The 20,977-nt window shown below is 42.0% G+C and overlaps 1 protein-coding gene across 1 annotated transcript in view; it reads right to left on the bottom strand.

Moving 5' to 3' along the window:
- Nucleotides 1–20,611, bottom strand: part of CELSR3 (cadherin EGF LAG seven-pass G-type receptor 3) — a 50,883-nt gene extending 30,272 nt beyond the window's left edge. The window contains exons 1-3 of the mRNA XM_053469625.1: nt 20,520–20,611; nt 15,713–20,412; nt 3,937–4,575 (exon numbers count right to left, since the gene is read on the bottom strand). Coding sequence (XP_053325600.1) covers nt 3,937–4,575; nt 15,713–20,412; nt 20,520–20,611 — 5,431 coding nt within the window. The remainder of the gene's footprint in view (nt 1–3,936; nt 4,576–15,712; nt 20,413–20,519) is intronic.
- Between the last annotated feature and the right edge of the window lie 366 nt (nt 20,612–20,977).

Below are 20,977 nucleotides of genomic sequence, written 5' to 3'. Positions count from 1 at the left end.
TCTCGTTTATCCTCCAATCCTTGCATAATCTGTTTATTGATCATCTGTCCCATTTGGAATTTTACTTTCTCTCTTTAACTGACTGCAGGAAACATCTTTATCTTAACAGCGGTAGAAATGGGAGGCTGTGAACGGCTGTAAGAATATTTCTCTCCTTGTTATGATACTTTGTATCTTTTTTTTTAAGCAAGGACAACTTTCACTGGCGGCTTCGGGAAGGTCACACCGGGTCGATGAAATCATCCCCGTGGCTGGCCGTATTTTCAAATTCTCCATGAATTGTCTACTTTTCTAAAGCGATATACAACCGACTGCAGAAAGTCTGCGGAAACATCATTTTCCAAAAACATTTCCGCAGGGTAGAAAGTGGCATGTTATGATTATTATTTACTTATAAAGAGCAATCATATTCCGCAGCGCTGTACAATAGGTATAACAACGAAGGTCCTACTCAAAGGAGCTTACACTCCATCTGTTTTTGGATTAAACAGGTTGAGTATCCCTTATCTGAGATGCTTGGGACCGGAAGTTTTCAGATATGGGATAATTACGGATAATGGATCTGGTGTACCGGCGTCGGAGTATTGTTGTCCTGTAGATAAGGAGACCATAGGAGATACAGGCATAAGGGATTTTCAGATTAGAGAAAAATAATATATTAATATATTAATATATATATATATTATTTAGTGTTTTATATAGCAGCAACATATTCAGCAGCGCTGTACAATGGGTAAACAGGACATAACAAAAAGTATATAACCTAACACTTTGATTTACAGAAACCTGAAAGTTTCATCCCATTTCTAGCCATAACTCAACTCTGACCTTGATGGAAATATCACTAAATAATAACCCAATCTACCAAAAACTGATGAAAGTTTGGGTGAAAATAATGTTCCCTTTCCAAATCTTAGAATAATAACATACATGCATTTATGCTCATTTTATCGTATTCCCTTCAATTTGTATTAGTTATTTTTAAATATTTTGTACAAAAAGCGGAACGCATACAAATACCACAATCAGTAACAAATATTAAGCGGACTGCGGATGCCGTTTAGGTTTGAGGTTAATTGCTTCTGGCTTTTTTAACAGATAATTAGACTGTTGCAGCTCTGATTGGGATACTTCCCATCCTCCCACGTCTCTTGTATTCCATATTTTGGTCTATTTCCATTATTTAGATTAATATACTCTCGTTCCGTGATGCTCGGCTTCCTCTTTATTAAATTTGGCTTGTGTCGGTAAAGCCAGAGGGGAGAATTAAACAAAGAAGCCCTGCACCCAGCCAGGGACGCTGCATCTTATTTGTCACCCCTTTTTTTAACCCTTTAAATCCAGAAAAAATGGTAGTGACCTGTGGCAAAACAAGGTATGTCCCCCTACCATACCTGCCATCTGTCCCACATCTACAGGGGCAGTCCTCTGTTTAGCCTGTTTCTTCCATCAACCTGACGTGTTTCATTCTAGTGATTCAATCTAAACATGGCAGAGGGGTAGTTTAGAATTATATAAATAATAGAGGACGATGTTGTTGACTAATGGAACGAAATGTTCTTTTACTGTTGATATTAAAAGAATTAATCACCCTGGTCCCTGTGAGATCGCTGTTGTGATTAATGACTTTATTCAAAGGTGCATTTAAATGCTGGATTGTATTTACTATATAACACGGAAGTGTGGGTTTTTTTCTTCCAAATACAGAATTGTCTTCTTGGAATGGTGCTTAATAATGATTATTTGTCCTATTCATAGATTAACAATCATTGCTGGAAACCGCTTGCTTCAGACCTAAAATCTTTGGGTTTCCACAGCCTATAATATTCTGCAGGGGCCGTAGGGTAAATACCCCATAGGGGGGAATACAACCATTTAATGGATAGGCGATCTATCGAGTAGAGTATGTGCTTAAACACATGGAAGTGTCCAAAATCAATACTGTAGCCCCCATATAGACCCTAAAAGGTCCTGCCACCTGCACCTGAGCATGCCCTAGGTTACATGTGACAAATGTAAAAAAAGAAAAGAATTAAAAAAAACCTTTAAAAAAACATTTTAATTACAGCAGCCCCCTTCCCACTGTCACCAGATTTTCCTTTGGTAGTGAATTCTATATCTTTACTGCCCTCTAAGTGAAAACCTCTCTATGAACTGGGGAGGTTGCTATTACGAATGTACGGCAACATTAGATTAATCTCTAATATTATATTTAAATATATATCAATATATCTATAAGTATATACTGTTTCTATGTGTACTGTATATATATATATTTATTTTTTTATATAAACCTTCAGATTCTGCCATTAACAGTTAAGCACTTGATATGTTCACTAATATCCCTAAAGGACGTTTGATTGTTTAAAATAAGCTTGTGAAATGTATCAGGGGCTCTACATAGAAATGCTCATTCTACGTACAATTCAATTCTCCGAAGCCCGGGTTTTAATTTAATAATCCTTTATCTATTCCAAACACATGACATTACTTATGGGACCATAATCCTATATACTGCCAATGGACCCACAATACCGTGCAACTGAACAAAATGCTTGACTGTTTGCAAGGGCAACGGCTTAAAGTATCAAGAGAAATTAAACTATTTTGAGAGGAAAAGGGCTTTCAGATGTTTTCTCCTCATATTTACCTTCAAATTCCGCATTTACTAGAGATTTTTTGACGATTTTTGCCTATCGTGAGATCTGATCCGACATCACCTACCGTCTATGACCTACCACCCTTGGTTGTAATGATTTTATAGGGAGAATACCCATGCCATTTGGTTGAGATGGACAATCTCAACCAGGGGGGCTGGAGGTGTCCTGTCTCTGTAAATCTTATTACTGCTCTTTTTGACTCTCATCAATAATTCGTGTTTAGAGGTGAGTGGTGGAGGGAATGATTTATTTCTTGTAAAATAGCAGAATTCTCATTACTTGGCTACGCTATCATGTTCCATGGTCCTTGACACTACTCCTAGATGCGGTCACCAGATTCATGGTGGTAAATACAACATAGACAGACTATCCATACTGCCCATGCTTTTTGAATAGCCCATAATGGGGAAAACCATTGATGAATAGCTGATCTATTGGGTAGAGAGTGCAATTAAACAAACTGAAGTCCAGAGGGGTGAAGTCCCCAATGGATTAAACGTATACGAGCCATGTCTCGTTATATATCTTCTATTCTGTTTTTGCATGGTGCACGAGTTGCATTTCCAGAAATAATCCCGGCATCCGATCGGTCTCACTGAATAAACTACCTGCGCTCACAGGAAGACCTATTAATATTATTATCATAAGCATTGGTAAGTTTTTATATAGAGCGCCAGCAGATTCCATGTCTCTGTTATGAAAGGGAAGAATACAAAGTTGGCGCTGACATTAAAGCAGACTGCATGCGAAATGAACAATAACACAAACACGCTTACACAATGAGAAGAAGACCCTGGTCTTTGGAGCTTACAATCTACCTACATTTATCACTACTTACACAACAAGAAAGACCGGCCTCGGAGCCATGTTCACTCAAACTATTACAGAAAACCATGACTGTCCACACAAAAAGTAACAAGTGCCTTCCTTGTTTCACATTCGACATTTACTTTCCATCCGTTCATTAAATTTCCCATCATTTCACTTTTTGGCTTTATTTATAATCATTCATTCTACGACTTCAGCCTTTTGTAGACTTCTTACCCCTACCATTTAACCCGAAAAACCATCCAACTACCCATAGCTCCACCGCCAGTTTTAATGGCCCTACGTGGGCATTGTAAATGCGGATGCTTTTTTGCCCCTGTTTGTGGTCATCATGTGATGTATATGCTCGATTTATTTTCCTGCGATAGATACAATTCCCTTTTTTTTTCTTATGCATTCGATACAAATGTATCACAAACTATAACACGAAGACAAGCGATGTACTAACCTGTGAACCTTTCTTGGCAAACGCACGTGTAGCCGCCTTCTCTGCCGACGCACAGTCCTCTGTTTTTGCAGGGGTTTGAATAGCAGACGTTGATCTCCGTTTCGCAGTAATCACCAGTGAAACCCTGTGGGCACCGGCAGCGCAGTCCAGTGATGGGGTGGATGGGCCGGAAAAGGATTGACTCCGAGGCGATGAAAGGGGCCGAGCTGTCAAACTTAAGTACAGAGATGCACTTCATGTAGTTCTCGCAGGGCTCCCGGAGGCAGACGTTGTCATCGAAGGGGAGAACCTCCAACATGGAGGCCGACGTCAGGGTCATCCTCTTCATATACAACTGTTCCTGCAGGTCCTCGGAGCTGAAGAACTGGGAACGGTCACCGCTTGGAAGCAGCGCTGAGAAGCTAACATTGAGTATGGAGCCAGCCACATCCGTGTCGTTCTGGATATTAAAAATGAAGATATCTTCCTTTGGGGTGGCCAGCACGGTAGACACTCCTTCCAAAAAACTGGCAAGTAGCGGGGACAAGAAACGTTCTTGAGACATGTTCTCCAAGCGTACGGTGATGCTGTTGGACAACATATCCTCGGTGATAATGAGGACTCGAAGGACGCACTGAGCTGTCACGCTGTGGATCCCATCTATCGAAGAAAAACAGAAGCCTCAATAAATGCAAATAGAAGGAACTCATTCTGCATTCAACAACCGCCTGGCAACCTGCAGGTTTCCTCCAACCTCAGGGTGAACGGCAAGTACAATATATGGCTGACTTCTTCATGTTCTGCTCTGATTTAATGATAACCGAGCCTCCTTAATGATGCTTTTCTAGCATATCACAGTTAAAATGCCTGGCTTGAATACAGGTGACTTCATTCAGAATATAACAAAGAATATGACAAAAGATGGTTTCTATGAGGATCGTTATTTGGTTGCCGCCATTGACGAGTTTCTACGATGGAATCTTTGTGGTGGTCTATTGATGGATGAATATTTGAAATAATATGAAGATCATCTCATCTAGAGAGTCCTTGAATAACTTTTGAGGTATCGACAAAACGAGCATTTTTTTATATTTCTACATTTGTGTTGAAAATTAGGATAAGAAAATTAAATGTATTAAAAAAAAGGAAGAAAGTTGAGATGTTTGTGCCAGTGGCTCTACCGAATATGTTGGCGCTTAATAAATGAATAATAATAATAATAATAATAATAATAATAATAAACAGCATATTCTATAACACAGAAATTGCTTGTAAGAACACAGATCTTAAAATATGAAGAGTTGCTGTGTGTGTGGGTAAAAATAACAAAGATATCGAAAAGAAAAAAGTCTATTTGTCATGAAAAATGTGCAGAAAAGGGATTTATGGCAGGCACTTGGTCTCTGGTATTCCTCATACTGCAGGAAATCTCACGTCTATTTCAGTGTTAAATACCAGAGGCTGTCTCGCTCGATGCAGCCTCATAGACATCGATTTCCCTTCCTGCGTTAAGAAGATAAATGGAGAAAGGCCTCAATAACCCGGACGGGGCAATGTCCGTAGAATCCAAATACACACGTTTACCTCGGAGGCCCACGCCAACGTAATCACCGTAATAACTCAAGGTTGATCGACTGTTAGGTCCCAACAGTGGTTGGAGTGGAAGCTCCAGAAACCTGTCATGCTAAGAATGATGAGAGTTGGAGTCCTATAGCACCCAGAGTCTAAACTTGGTTACCCTTGGAATAACCTATACATGTTGAGGAACCAGGAATGGATTAGACTTGCCAAAAAGGTTCCGAATTCGACATAGTTGGCGGCTGTTTTCAGATCTCAAAAAAGCCTTTTATATACAACTTACATGAGAAGATTCATAGAGAAAATATTTTTCTAGTTGACCATAAACCCCAGCGCCGTAGACAGTATTAGAGGTTTTATCTCATTTTGTTCCTCTCTATAATGCAAACCTGTAGACTACAGCCTATCAGTGACCGCTTTTGTGTCACATGACAATTAAGTGTTCCCAGCAAAAATGATGAATCAGCAAAAAATGCTCATAAAGTATTTCTAGGAAGGGCTTGGACGTTCAGTACTTCTGGGAATGATGTTTCTAAAGCTCCATTTAGTTGGTGTTAAATTTGGCAGAGTAAGTGGAACAGCATCTTTAACAATGAAACGTGTTTTCTGAATGAATACGTTTGATACAATTTCATCGTGTTTAGTTCGTGAGTTCGGAAGATTATTCAGATTTTATTCCAACAGTTACAGCCGTAAGAAAAATAAATTGCACCAATACGGCTGAACAATGTAATCCTATGTTTTCTCAATCTTGCCCCACGGGGACAGATATTAGATTAATACGTTTCACTTGATTCGGTCGCGATACTCTGTACTCGATTCACAGAGCACATCATTCTAGAGTGCTTTAATGTATGAATCCCAAATAATATTGGCAAAGGATTCTGGGAAGTTCGCACTATGCAGCACCAGGGGTGCAATCTACGTGCGGAAACATCCGAAACTGCTTTGGAAAAGATTAAAAATAAACACTTATTAATGTGCTTAGTCCTCTGTAGAACAGAATTCAGCGTTGGAAATCAGGTAAAGGATTATTGTTGTTAAACCCGTTGTTGTTAAACTGTCTACTATAATGTTCTGGGCCTTATTCGCTTAAAGGTGAGCCATGAGTTAATAACGATCGTACAGGGCCAGATTGACCTTGTGTTAATGGTTGCCAAGGACTATGCCATGAAATCCCTGTGTCCCTCTCTCCTTCCCAGATGCCCCTCTTTTCTAGGAGCTCTGAATGTTTTCTGGGCAGGGGCGTAACTAGAAACCTCAGGGCCCCGGTACGAGAATCTGTTAAGGGCCCCCCCACCTCACGATCTACCCTCTCCCTCCCTACCCCCCCACCTCACGATCTACCCTCTCCCTCCCTACCCCCCCACCTCACGATCTACCCTCTCCCTCCCTACCCCCCCTTCTCACGATCTACCCTCTCCCTCCCTACCCCCCCCTTTTCACGATCTACCCACTCCCTCCCTACCCCCCCTTTGTAGGTCACTTACCGTCAACTCCTGTGTTGGGAGCGTGAGGCATTTGTCTCGGGTGCCGGCGCTTCACTGTGAAGCGCCGGCACCCAAGACAAACGCCTCACACTCCCAACACTGCACTCCGGTCAGCGCTGAGGCAGGCGATGGCGGCAGCGGCAGCGGACGGGAGCAGAGGCATCCTGGATTTCTGTCAGTCAGGGGGGCCCAAGAGTTGCCGACCGGTTGCTGAAAACGACCCCTTGGGCCCCCCTGACTGGCAGAACTCCAGGGCCCGGTAGCAATCACGACCCCTGCGACCCCGGTAGTTCCGCCACTGTTTCTGGGTATGAAGGTATCACAGGGTTCTACTGCCCTAAATTTAGGAAACAAGGCTTTATATATATATAAAAAATAGTGCTCACGGTGGACATGGTTTGTCTAAACACTTTTAATGTGGTGAATCATTGCACAGAACATTTGTGATCAGTTACAATATGATTACAAATCTCTGTATTGGATCATTTACGATCTTCCTGGAATGGTGATATCACTGATGGAACCTTAAGGCCATGAGTCAGTTGGGTACAGAGGTGGAAAGTGATGTCAGATGCTTGAATCTCAGTAGCCAGGGCATGGTTGCCCTTACTGTCACAAAAGAAGGCAGAACACAACTAATATATTGCTAAAATTATTTCGAAGGGTCAATAGAACTTCGATGATTACGAGAAAACATTTTGGTTGGAATAGACCGGGGTAAAGCCCAGACAAATTGCTTATTAATATTAATTAGTGCTGGACATCGATTGGTAGAGTAGAGAAATGAAGTGAGAACTTGGTGTCACCTCTTGACATATTACTAACTATTGATGTAACCCAAGACCATATTTTATCTGCACAAACTTCGTCATCGAAGACGTTCATGGGTGGTTCTTAGAGGTATGAAGATTAAGCAGCTGCTTAGGGTCCCTGTGGATTTATGGGACCCTTACCAGATGGTGAAAGAGATCAGTGCAAATATGACAAATTACCATAATACCGGATGCCTTTAATGTATATTTTTTTCTGTAGCAGGAGAGGAACACAGCAGCCGTACAGCCTTCAGAATTTTTAACAGCAGCTATGCATCAACCGATTCCGACTATATGTCACAACCCAAAACACTATACACAAAAAGGGAACACGCAACAACTGGTTAATATGATCCAGCACAAAAAAAATCAGGTTTTATGAACACTTAGGGGAAGAAGAAGGGAGGAGACAGCACTCAGAACACAATGGGTGCTGTAATAACGCACGTTTAATTAACCTTCTTCTTGCCAGCAGGGTCTAAATCATGCATATCTTAATTCAACACCATTAAATGTCACCAAGCAACATTCTACACGGGCCGTCATGGTCACTCATTCAAACGTCAAGACACACAGGTTGTTCAGCATAGAGCTGGGTGCATGAAACAAGGTGACTAATGCATTCGTGTTATTATCAAAGCCGATGCACTCGCGTATGTGCCTGGAATACACAGTCGGGCAGCCTTCCACCCCCCCAACACATCCACCATAATGGGCATTCGCTTAGAGAAAAGCCAGTGGCTTGTGCACATCCTATTCCTGTCCAAAGAGAGATAAACCATTTCCAATTTATTATGTTGAAGCCACAGAAGAAACCACGGCCTTTGAAAGAGAGGCATGGAAATGAGCGGACGGTCTGCCTATCTATCTACATGAGAGCACACGGGCCGGGCTGTTTGATAGCGCTCATGAAAGGACCCTGAGAACTTCTGAAATTGTCAACAAAGGAGTGGGGAATAATTATATTGTTTGAAGAGTCGTCCTATGCTCTTTATTCTTCCCCAGCAATGACATCTGTCAAAGCCAGAAGCAAAATGCCGTAATCAGGCTGTGAAATTAGGAGGAAAATGTAAAAAAGAGGTTTTGACGCAGATACTAATCTATTCCGAGAATAAGGATCAAAATCTTTCCGTCTTCGGCACAATGGAAACGGATGGCGATAATGTATTTAACCCTCGAGTGATGAGCGCACCGTCTCTAGGAGTTAGGAAGAAGGCGACTCATTAGATGTTGTGGTCTTCAGAGAAGACAATTCACAAGTAATTGACTAAGTAGCCTGAACTGAATATATATTCAGGATTTTTCAGGACTATACACCAAGGTCTCAACAAATATTTAATCCCAGGCTCTACATTACGTGTTCTGAAGGATCAATTTGGTTTCTCATAGGAGAAGCTACTTAACCGTGGGTCTTGCTGGAGTTTTTGGTGGTTCCGTGGAAATTTTGCCTGGGTTTTAGGGAGTTCCGTGGGAATTTCACACATTGTCTCCCAAATTTAGGCTAAATTAGTGAATAAATCCTTTTGTAAAGTGGTCATTTCACCATGATCCTGGATGGGGATCAAATTAATTTCAAGGGGCCTAATTACTGCCCTCTCAATTCATGGCCCTTATTGGCTTTAACTCTAGGTGCTTATTTACGAGTCTCTGCTACCTCTTGACGAGGAGGACATTAAATGCCAAGTTCGACTCTTTAAGGTCCACGTTGTAACTGTTGTACATTAACTTATGTTATCGTATATTGAGTTGCCATTCTTTTGTAATATATTGTCAGAAAAGATGGTTTATAGAAGCTATTGCACCCCTGTGGTGTATCCGTTGGAGACATAGGCGACGATCATTACTGCCAACATCTTTTAAAGTATTTAGCTGTTTCTGGAAGACAATCTCCACTCGGCTGGCTTTTTTTTTTTTGTGATAAGCCCTGTTATCCCTTGCCCATTCTTTTAAACCATATAAACTCACACAGCATGACAGGGAAGGGCATTTAGAATACAAGGCTGCAGGGCCCCGGCTCTCACATTCAATCCCCTCCTAGTTCTCATATTCACAGCAACTGTGAACCCAAGACTTCAAAGAGACTTCATCAACGTCTTCCCAACAGGGCATTTCCCTCCTTAGCGGAAAAAAAAAATTCTGGCAGAGGAAGCTCCAGCCGGATAAATCTCACATTCTAGCAGCGAAATTGATCTCTAAGGGATTTTTAACTTAAACTATCCCTTGCAGTGATGTGTGTGCCGTTTGTTTGCTTGGGGTATGCGTGAACTATGAACAGATGATGTGCGCGGAGAAGAGGGTGCTAGAGACGGGGTAAGAACACACACTTCAACTAGAACGCTCAGAAGACAACATAGAGCTATTTATAACGAATTAAACAGGATAGAAACGTATGCATTATGAATGAATATTCCATGGGCTGTATTTCAGGATTAATTAAAACCCCTGAGCTGCTGGAGGGGCCGGAGTGAAAACTAAAATTCTCATACGGTGAGCTAAGTGGGTCATTTAAACGTTGTTGCTAAGTTACCCAAATAATTTTATCAGTCTATTCTCCACGTAACATACTCAATCCTTGACTTAAGTCAGTTGTTAGTAGTCTAGTAGTCACCAACCCTCTTGTAGACCAGAGTCATAAAGGATGCCTTCTTGAATGTCAGGATGTAGTTACAGTATCCATGTGCTCAACAGTTAACAGAAGGGGTAATCTATTACAGAATTTTCTATGGTCCTGATCACTTCCAAATGCCTAAATTCACATTGGCTGAAAGGTGACCATAACGCCATGACCATGACCATAACGCCATGACCATGACCACGACGCCATGATGCCACCACAGCCAAAAAGTGAGCAGTTCCCGGCAAGAGAGGAGAATATATTGAGCAACAAATAATCCAATACCTCTGTCATCCATGTAATAATGCAAATTAATTAAATAGATCTACCATCTATCATCTATCTATCTATCTGTCTATCTATCTAACAATCCATCCGTCTTTCTAAATACCTCTGATGGTTCCATGTTATTAGTTGTTTTATTGTCAGAAGAAGACTTTTGTTACATCAAGATCTTCACAAACAATAAAGAATGGAATATTAGCATTGAGTTGGGGCAAGATGCTGTGTATCAAAACTATACAAAATCATCTGAAGCATAAAATACATATCGACACATAAGTATCTTCTCTTAGAAATGTTCTATTGACCCCAGGTGCAGTTATTCGGGATGCATAGGAGAGAAGAAGGACATCGCTTCTTTTGTGTTGGAAGAATATAATTCACCAGTTCTCAGGGTGGAAGCAAAAATGGTGCACTAAATTATATTCTCCCGGTACCTTGTCCCTAATGGCAGGGTAGAAAAAATAATCATAAATCATTTTTTTGGAGGGGAAGCGGAGGCTACAGGGCTGTAGGTATGAGACTGTCACCCCAGGAGAAGGATCAATCACATCTCTGAACACAGGCTGGCTGACAAGTCCTCGGCTGAGAAGCAATAGAACATCTCAGCGGTGAGGCAAGTATGTCAGCCACTGTGTGCGTCTGATTGTGATGGGAGATATGGAGGAAATCAGATGCCATTATATTTTGGTCAATTTGTCCTATGCCCTTGCTGGGAGATGTTTTTTTTAAAATTCACAAAATTTCAAACCCCCCACCACCTCCTTGCTCCTTTTCATCCCTTTCTTTTCGTTTGTTCGGCCTCCTGCGCTCGCTGCTCGTTACAAGAGGAAATCGGATCTTTGATTAAGTCAGGAAGGAATCTGAGACGAGTTGATTGTCTTCTGCTCACAAGGATATTTCAAAATGACCAACAGAAGAAAGGAAAAGAAGGGAAAAGGAAGAAAGGGAAAGGAGCAAAGATCAAAATGTAAAAAAGAGATACATAAATAAAAATGTATTATGTTTTTATATGAAGTTATATATATATATATTATATAAATATATATATATATATATATATATATATATATATATATATATATATAATAAAAACTCGGTTAATAATGTGTATATATATTGTGTGTTTAAATATAGTTTAAATATTTAAAAAAAAAATTAAAATATTGGTGGATATAAAGGAAATTTAGGCAATTACATATAACGGAGAGGAGATAAAGTTCCTTTCCTGCTAAAGGGTCGCTGTTTCACCCCTCGTTGTTAATGAAATGTTGCTGAAAAATGAAAAAGATTGTCCGCTATCATCACATAAATTCTGTTTTTATTAGAAACTCACAAGGTCAGAACGTGGGAAATATTAACTCTGGTTTATCTCCATTCTATCTGTTCTCCCCCCTTCACTATTCAAGAAATTTCATTAGAATCATTTTATGAGCCGCTGTGATGAATGAGTAATATAGTAAAATCGCAATATGTAATTACATTATTTAGAAAGATATTTTTAATATGTCATAAAAATCAGCTTCATCTCGGCAAATTAGAGAGGTGGAGATATATCTGGACCTTTCCTCAATCAGTAGCCTTATATGATTATAAATATGTTTATGTGCTACCTTAGCAGGCAGGTGAAAACTCCATAAGACTCAAGGCGAATCATAGCTGCCAACAATCCTAATTATCTACATTTTGTCTACAAAATAATGAGACATTATTTAATGCTGTATTTAAGTGAAATATATTAATCAGAAAAACAAAATAGTGTTTTTTTTTAAATATCAAACTGCACAAGGACCGGCGGGAAACAATGAAAAAGATGTCAATAAGATATTGAATAAATTCCATATATGACATTTCGTTTGATTAGATTCTTCCCCTTTGAGCAATTCCTCTATTCCATCTATCAATGTCAAATCTAAGGTGTTATTACAAGAAAATGGGAATATATATATATATAAATGCATCTCGTAAAATGATTTCATTTTTCATTCTTGAATGGAAAGAACAAGGATGTGACCTCAAAATAACAGTAACAGCATAAACTAAATGACACTTAACAAATCAAAATACACAAGTTATACTTTCATACAAATTTACTTTTCGCTCAAGAGGCAAGTCAAGCTGTCTGGTCCCTGCCTTGGATCCCATCGATGGTCTAAAAAGTTTTCGAAAAGTTTCTATATTCCCCATACAACACACAAGACAGAAGAACCTTTCTTGTCGAGGTGATGTTTCATGAAGTCAGGGGGGGTATGAGTAGATATTCCGACCTCACCCGTCATTGCCCCGTCCGGTTTGACCCCTTTGAGGGCCACAGATCTGTAGAATACAGTACAGCGCTCTCCCGCCTGGCCCTCAAAGCGTCACCTGGCGTTTACATCCTTTTCAGCCCACGTGTTGTACATAATGTCTGATTATCTGCTAATGAGATAAACACAGATCGGTTCCAAACGTGCAGCTCTACGCACGTCTTCTACAGAGAGGCCGACCTAAAAATAACATTTCTTTTTTGGAAATTCATCTGTTCGGTGCATTCTTTCTCCTTTCAGCCCCATGTCTGCGAAGTCAAATTAGCTTATGGAAATCTGTCTTGTGTGAATACTTTCCTAGACTAGCCAAGTATGAATTATGATCGACAATGTGAATTATTACACTACGCCATATCATCAGCAACAGCTTTAAACGCGCTTAGTAGGAATTTTCCTGTTTTGCACACAATAATATACTGTTCAAGAGTTTGTTGGATTGGTCATAAAAAAATGCATGACATTTCTATCAAATACATTGATAAGCACCGGATGCCCAATGTAATAAAACGCTCACTAAAGAAGAATGCATATTAAAGTACTCCACATTTATCATTATTGCTATTATTATTTATTGTCTTCTATACAACACCATCATATTCCGGTAGCACTGGTTACATATACATCCAAGAAAAAAAAGCACTTGATGTAGAAGCTGCAGCCCTGCTCCTGCAGCTGCCTTGTTTCTCCATGGTCCAATGATTCTTGATACTGACTGGCTGATTGAAGCAGCCAATCAGTGCCAGGAAGCCATTCCCATTGAAATCAATGGCTAATCACATCTCCTACACACAAAATGGCTGGGAAGGAAGGGGCAAATTGGCTATGTCCTAGGAACAAAAGGCAGAAGCTGCAGCACAGACTGCTTCAAGCCAGGACACATAAGTAGAAGGTTGTCACAAATGCTGTTCCACCCCTAAGGACATTGGGCTAGCCCTCTTGGTGCCTATAGCGAGATCCTGAAACATGCCCCGTTGAGTGTGCCTTGAGAATGGCTTACAGAACAGCAAACAGAGCCTTGATACAAGTCAACTCTATATTATGTTAAAACCAAATATAAAAAAAGACAAAAAACTTTTTTATATGTCTGTATAAATGAATGGAACCATTAATGTTTCTGCAGTTACTGACCTGCGGTTCCATTTTTACAGTAACAGAATACCAATAAATGGAACATTAACAACTACAAAGAGAAATACAATCTGTCAAGCTACAAGGTCGGAAATGTGATGATGCGGCCGATCCTAAGGCTCCATAAATCCACAAACACAATATATGAGGCTGTGCTTATAAACCCTTTATTAGCAGCAGATGACGCACATCTCAAGCAACACCTTCAAACAGGATTAGTGAAACCCGTTTTGTACGTCTGCCGTATGAAGCCACTGTTATACGTTATGAGCTCATAAAGCCACATAATAGGTCTTGGTAGAGCACCACCCCTAGCCACACCTCTTGCCACACACCCAAATATAAAAGTGCCCCTCTTCGATCATTTGGAATGTTAGGGGGTTTCTGTTGTTACTGAAAATGTTATCCCAGGCCATAGACTTTCAGAAAGTCCCAACCGTCAGGTGAAATGTGTCAGGGGCATATTATACCCCCCCAATGAGGAACGTATGAACATTTTAGATTTTGTTGACACGTGTCTGCGTGTTGTCTGCTTTAAAATTGGGCTATGGTACGAATGGTGTCCGACGTGACTGCTCTCCCCACTCTCGTACTTTAGTAATATAATTAAATATATTTAAATAATCACATCACATTTAGTAAGATGAGGTTTAACACACATACCTCAGCTTGCAGCAGATACATTAAACCTCATCTGCATAAAATATATGGTCAGCCGAGTGTCCTACTGTCTTACTCCCAGAATCCATTTGCCCCGAAGATACAATTAACCCCCGAAGAGACCTAATTTAGAAACATGCATTGTAAACCCATGTCTGCTCTGAACTAAAGACACTATCATGCTGGAAAATGCACATACTCCGTCTTTCTCCGGAGACCTATTTTCTCATCACCCCTTAATGAGTCTTAGGTGAGAGCCAGTTTAAGGCAGAAGATGAAGTTCCCTGGTAACTCATAAATTATGGAAGACGTACAACAGTCTGGCACAGTCTATGAAGGAAAATATCAGGGCCCTGATTTAGTGCCTGCTTATATACACCCAAAGATTTATTTGTCACTTATATCCAGTAAAGAATAGACTTTGTATACCGTGAATGTGTGAGTCAATAAAATAAATAAATATAAAAACAATAAAAAAAATGTTAATGTTAAATAAAGCCTTCATTGGGTCAGACTTATACATGAACAGTCTCCCGTTGACCATTCAATTCTTAGGCTTTAATCTGTATGTAGCCCTGATAAAAAATATATCATAAAATATACCCTATTATAAAGATTTCAAGGGCCATTTCATAATAACTAATTACTGGTCTTATTGATCATTCCAAAAAACAACTAGAACTGCCAGTGGATGGACTGTTGATATCTTCTGGAAATCGCCCAAGATTTCCAAAGATATTTTAATAATAAATTCCATATATAATCTCCCCGGAGCCCTTAATGTCTACAAACACTAGATGAAGCCTTATTGCTAGAAGGACCCCTAAAACACCAGCTGTTATACGGGAAACCCTGGGGAAAAAATAATTCTCTTCTTTGAGTATTAAGTACAATTTATGGTAAGCACTGAAGAAAAGAATGTCTTACCTGACACCGTCACAAGCATTGATGCCACCAAAGATCGGTTGTTGTCCAGCTTTCTACTGAGCCTAAGTTCCCCGCTGCTATGATTAACTATTAGTAAATTTAATTCATTCCCACGCTCGAAGGTGTAGAAGAGTCTGTCTGAAACGTCTGGATCATATGCGGGTATCTTCCCAATAACGCCGGAGGGGAAGGTGTTGGAACTGTTGGAGACGTAATTATTGAAGAGGATCTGGAAGTTCTTTAGTACAGGACTATTGTCATTTTGATCAATAAGCTTAATTCGAACTGTGGCGCGGCTAACAAGTGGAGCGGAGGTGGCCTGTACCACGATAACGTACTCAGCCTTCGTTTCGTAATCTAGATCTATAAGGGCTGTGAGCTCCCCGGAAAAGAAATCCATCTGGAATATTTCTGGAATGTTGCCTTCCACGATCTGGTACATTATCTGTGCATTTGGACCTTCGTCAGGATCTGTGGCTTTGATTTTGCCAACTACTGATCCCACAATGCTGTTTTCTTTGACAAAAACCTCAAATTCATCTGCTGGAAAGACTGGGGCGTTATCATTGACATCCTGGACAGCCACGTGAATACGAACTGGGCTTCTCAGAGGTGGCATGCCCCTATCTACAGCATAAGCTGTCAACTCATAGATAGGGACACTTTCTCTGTCCAGCTTTCGGACGGTACGGATGATCCCTGAGGTTGGTTCAATTGTGAAGTCCCCATCACCATCTTCTCCATTTTGAAAAGTGTACTGAACGCGTCCATTGGCATGAGAATCCCTGTCGGTGGCAGAAATCTGGAGGACACTGGTAAAGGGTGGGACGTCCTCTGAAACTATCCCATGATACTGTGTGTTCATAAACTGTGGTGCGTTATCATTGACATCATTCACTATAATTTCAACGTAGGTTGTGTCCGATTTTTGGGGGATTCCATTATCTTTAGCAACAACAGCAAGAGTGTAAGTCATCTGGTCCTCATAGTCCAGCTGTGCCTGTAGAGTGATGGCTCCAGTGTCTGGATTTATACGGAACTGGGGGATAATGTCCTCCAGAGAATACGTGATCCTGGCATTCTCTCCGACGTCTTCGTCCGTTGCACTGATAATCACCACAGTGCTTCCAATGGGACGATCCTCGTTAATGTCCACTGGATAATGTGCACTTTGAAAAACCGGCCTATGGGTGTTTGCATCGGTAATGTTTATGTGGACGTAACAATTGTCATGAAGAATACGATCGGAGGCGGTAACTGTTAGGACATACCTTCTTTCCTGCTTGTAGTCAAGGGGTAAGGACAAGGTGATCAGCCCCGATACCCCTTGTGAACTAATGGAAAAACGGTTTCGGACATTTCCACCAGTGATCTGATAGGTGATAGCACTGTTCACATCCTTGTCAATGGCAGTTATACTGAGAACACTGGTTCCCACTGGAGCGTCTTCATTTAAGCGAATAAAATACTCCTTCTGGGTAAACTCTGGGCGATTATCATTCACGTCCAGAACTGTAATTGTAACACTAGCAGATGCAGACAGAGAAGGAACGCCATGGTCTCGGGCGACTACTCCAAATACGTAATGTTCTACAGTCTCTCTGTCCAAGGATCCACTTACTGTAATCCATCCAGTAGCGCTATTGATTACAAAGGGGGTATCCGACTTCCCACCGGTTAATTTGTATTCCATGCGGGCATTTTCTCCATAATCTGCATCTACTGCTTGGATGTGAATCACAGAGTGACCCAGGGGCACATTTTCTAGCACACTGACTTGAAATGGGGTACTTACAAATATAGGGGCATGGTCATTGACGTCTACAACCTGAACACTTATCATGCCAGTATTGTTTGAAAGTGGAGGGCGACCAGCGTCCTGGGCCCGTACCTTGAGTGTGTACTCCCTCTCTGTTTCAAAATCCAAAGGTGCAACCACCTGTATCTCCCCAGTTACACTATCTATGGAGAACTGTCCCCGACTGTTACCACTTATGATGTTATAATGAACCAAAGCGTTACTGTCTTTATCGTGGTCTGTTGCTGTAACCCTTAAGATCTCGGTGTGAGGTCTTATATCTTCTCTCACCTGAACAATGTATCTTTTCTCGCTAAACTGGGGCACATTGTCATTCTCATCTAGAACGTTAATTTCAACTTTGACAGTAGAAGATCTAGGGCCAGGGTCCTTCCCCTGGTCACTAGCCTCAACAATAAGAGAATATTTCTCCCTCTTCTCCCTGTCTACTTGTCCACTTGTGGTAATTAAACCAGACCTCGAGTCGATCTCAAAAACGGAATGGGCGGCTTGTTCATTTACAAAGCGGTATTTGATGTTGGCGTTGGCTTGGGAGTCAATATCGGTGGCCCTCAGCTGCAAGATGGGGTATCCTTCCTCCACATTCTCCCTAATACTTTCTCTATATTCTGCCTGTTCGAACACTGGGCTATGGTCATTTCTGTCGCTGACAGTAATGGCAACCATTGTAGTTGCAGAAAGGCGGGGGGTTCCGTGATCTACGGCGGTGACTCTGAAATAATGCAAGTCCATACTTTCCCTATCTAGGATTTCAATAGTGGAAATCAAACCGGTCACTGAGTCTATACTGAACAGTTCCAAAGACTTGCTATTCATCAGAGCATCCATGCTGTAATAAAGCTTTCCCGATTCCCCTGTATCTGGGTCTTGTGCAGTCATGGTTATAACAGGAGTCCCAGGGGGCTGATTTTCAGCCACCTGAACCTGATAATTATACTGGGGGAAGTGAGGATGGCGGTTAGCTGCCCTGCGAGTTCTTATTAATGGCAGGGATTCCCTCATGCTACTCCTCCCACTGCCCCTTTGCCTGACACCCTGTGAATGTGATATATGAGAAGGTTGAAATGGATCAAGCTGCATAGTTTTGCTGTTTGCTAATTGTTGATGAGAGTACAGATCGGTGGCTGTTGCCTGCTGGAGATCCCTGTCTGGAAAAGCAGTCTTTGAGCAACCTTTGGTTGAATTAAATGGGAAATACACAGAGCAGGGTCTTTTTGGATGCAGTTGATCTCCCAGGGGATGCTCTGAGGACCTGAGAGCAGCAGTTGCTGAAGCTACAGAGGGAGCTGTCCCATCTCCTGGTGCTGAAGTCTCTCCCCACGTGCTGCCCCAGGGCTGGCTTTTAAATCGTCTGTAGATCCAATCATTCAGATCACAGGACTGATTACAAGCTGATACACCCCAACATCGATTGTGCACGCATAGAGAAGGGGTCCCCAAAAACTTAAATAGGGACGAGTATTCTTCACTGCCCAGAAGTGACAGGTTAGCACAACATTTGCTTATGCAAAGCACTACATGGTCTACAGATTGATTTAAAAGAGTATTGTTTTCCTGCATGTGAAAGAAGCATATTTTACCCCTCCAGAGCTCCGGGCACAAGTCTCTCGGTTTAATTTGGGGTAGATTTGGACACTTCTGGCATTGCTTCCTAAACTGGAGCACATTCTGTTGTATCCCTTCAAGCAAGTCCCTTGTGTCTGGACCAGAGTAAACCACAAGGATCAGGCAGTCCCAAATTAAATCCCTGTCGCAGGCAGATCTGAAGACCCCCTTGTCATCAGCACAATGACACCGGATGCCCCCTTTAAACAAAGCTGTGAGCAACAATGACGAGCTGCGGTTGCTGATCTGCAGGTCCTGGAGCCAAAAACCCACCCCAAAAAAGCCATCCGAATCCAGATCGATGTTCTTCGGCTGATCTGCTTCCTTTTCCGATCTCACGGAACACGACAAAGTACTAGAAAAGCATTGCAAGAGGAAGACAATACAACAATTCACGTTGGAAAGGCAACTGTTTCTTATTCTGGGATCACTGACATACCTGTCACAATCCAGCTGGATACATTGTTTCACGATGTGTTTGGTTAGAATCCTCTTATTTACTTTCCTATTGCTGAACGTGGCACCGTTGAATTTGAACCTTGGCTGGCAGTGTTGCGATACAATGTCTCCGCTGTGAATCTTAAGGCAATGGGGTCCGAAGAGGAGCAGCGATATCCAAATGCATTTGGAATCGATAGGCAGGAGATGTGATTTTGTAATCCAGTAAGAGAGGAGAGATCCCCCTTTCCCCTGAATATTGGATGGATGTCCCTTTAAGCCCTCCTGGGTCTTGGTCCTATGGATACAGGGTGGAGGCACTGATCCGGATTTTGGCAGACAAACACAGGTGCCTCCTGTGCCACTTGGCTTCCCCTTCTTGGGGTGGCACTCCACACGTACCCACTTGCATTGACTTGGCACCCATGTCCTGTTCATGCACTTTGGGAAGCTGCACCCTCTTGAGATGTCTTCAGAGATCAGCCTTGCCAGGGCTCCAGTGGAGGGGCCACATAAAGCCCCCCAGGCACACAGGCCCTCCTGGCTGCCATTGCCCCTGGCCTCACAGGCTCTCTCCATGCACTGGGTCACAGTAGCCCACTTGATGTGTGAATGAAGCCCTTTGGTGGTGGCCCCTGTGTGTTCAGGGCTCAGCTTCTGCTTGTCCAAGGCTGGTTGGGGGGTATGGGACCGGTCCCCAGCTGCCTCCCAGGTCCATGCATGCTTTCCCAGGCTGGAAGTGAACAAAGGGATGCTGAGGAGGAGAAGCAGCGGGAGGAGATGGCAAGACAGGCTTGTTCCTGACAGCAGAGCAGCCATAGTCTCCCTCCCTTGTCTCCTGGCATAGAGCAGCCCTCACTGGCCAGTGGTGCTCTCCTCCCCACGTCCTCCTGTCTGTCTCCTGGCCCTGGCGGCTACCATCTACTCGGTGCTCGCTTCCCTCACAGGCAGACTCTCCGGGCGCAGCATCTCCTCACCCTCCCTTCATTCAACACCAACATGGCTCCCGGCAACCCTAATGGTCCGCTCCACCCCATTTCTCCAACCCCCACCCCTTTTCCAAGGGTAGCACTTGGTACGTCCCACTATACACATGAGCCCTATTGGAAAGCCGAGTCGATGACTGGCGCGGCCGCCATCTTTATCGCTGGCAAAAAAAAGGGATGAGCGGTCCGTGGTGCTGAAACCATGCCTTGAAAAACCTCTGCTAGCATCAGCACCACCGGGCTTCATTGCTTTTTTTTAAAGCAGCAATTCAGTGAAAGTGTATTAATATCAGTGCTGTTGCCACTCATAGGGTTAAGTCGTAAACATATTCACGTATTGAATAACTGATGTGCATTAAGGGTATGTATATATATGTGTGTGTGTGTATATATATACACTGTATGAATATATATATA

Source organism: Spea bombifrons, chromosome 6 (assembly GCF_027358695.1).
Source record: "Spea bombifrons isolate aSpeBom1 chromosome 6, aSpeBom1.2.pri, whole genome shotgun sequence".
NCBI classification, from domain to species: domain Eukaryota; kingdom Metazoa; phylum Chordata; class Amphibia; order Anura; family Pelobatidae; genus Spea; species Spea bombifrons.
Note: the sequence above shows the minus strand (reverse complement) of the source record. Positions and strands in the feature narration are given on the sequence as shown.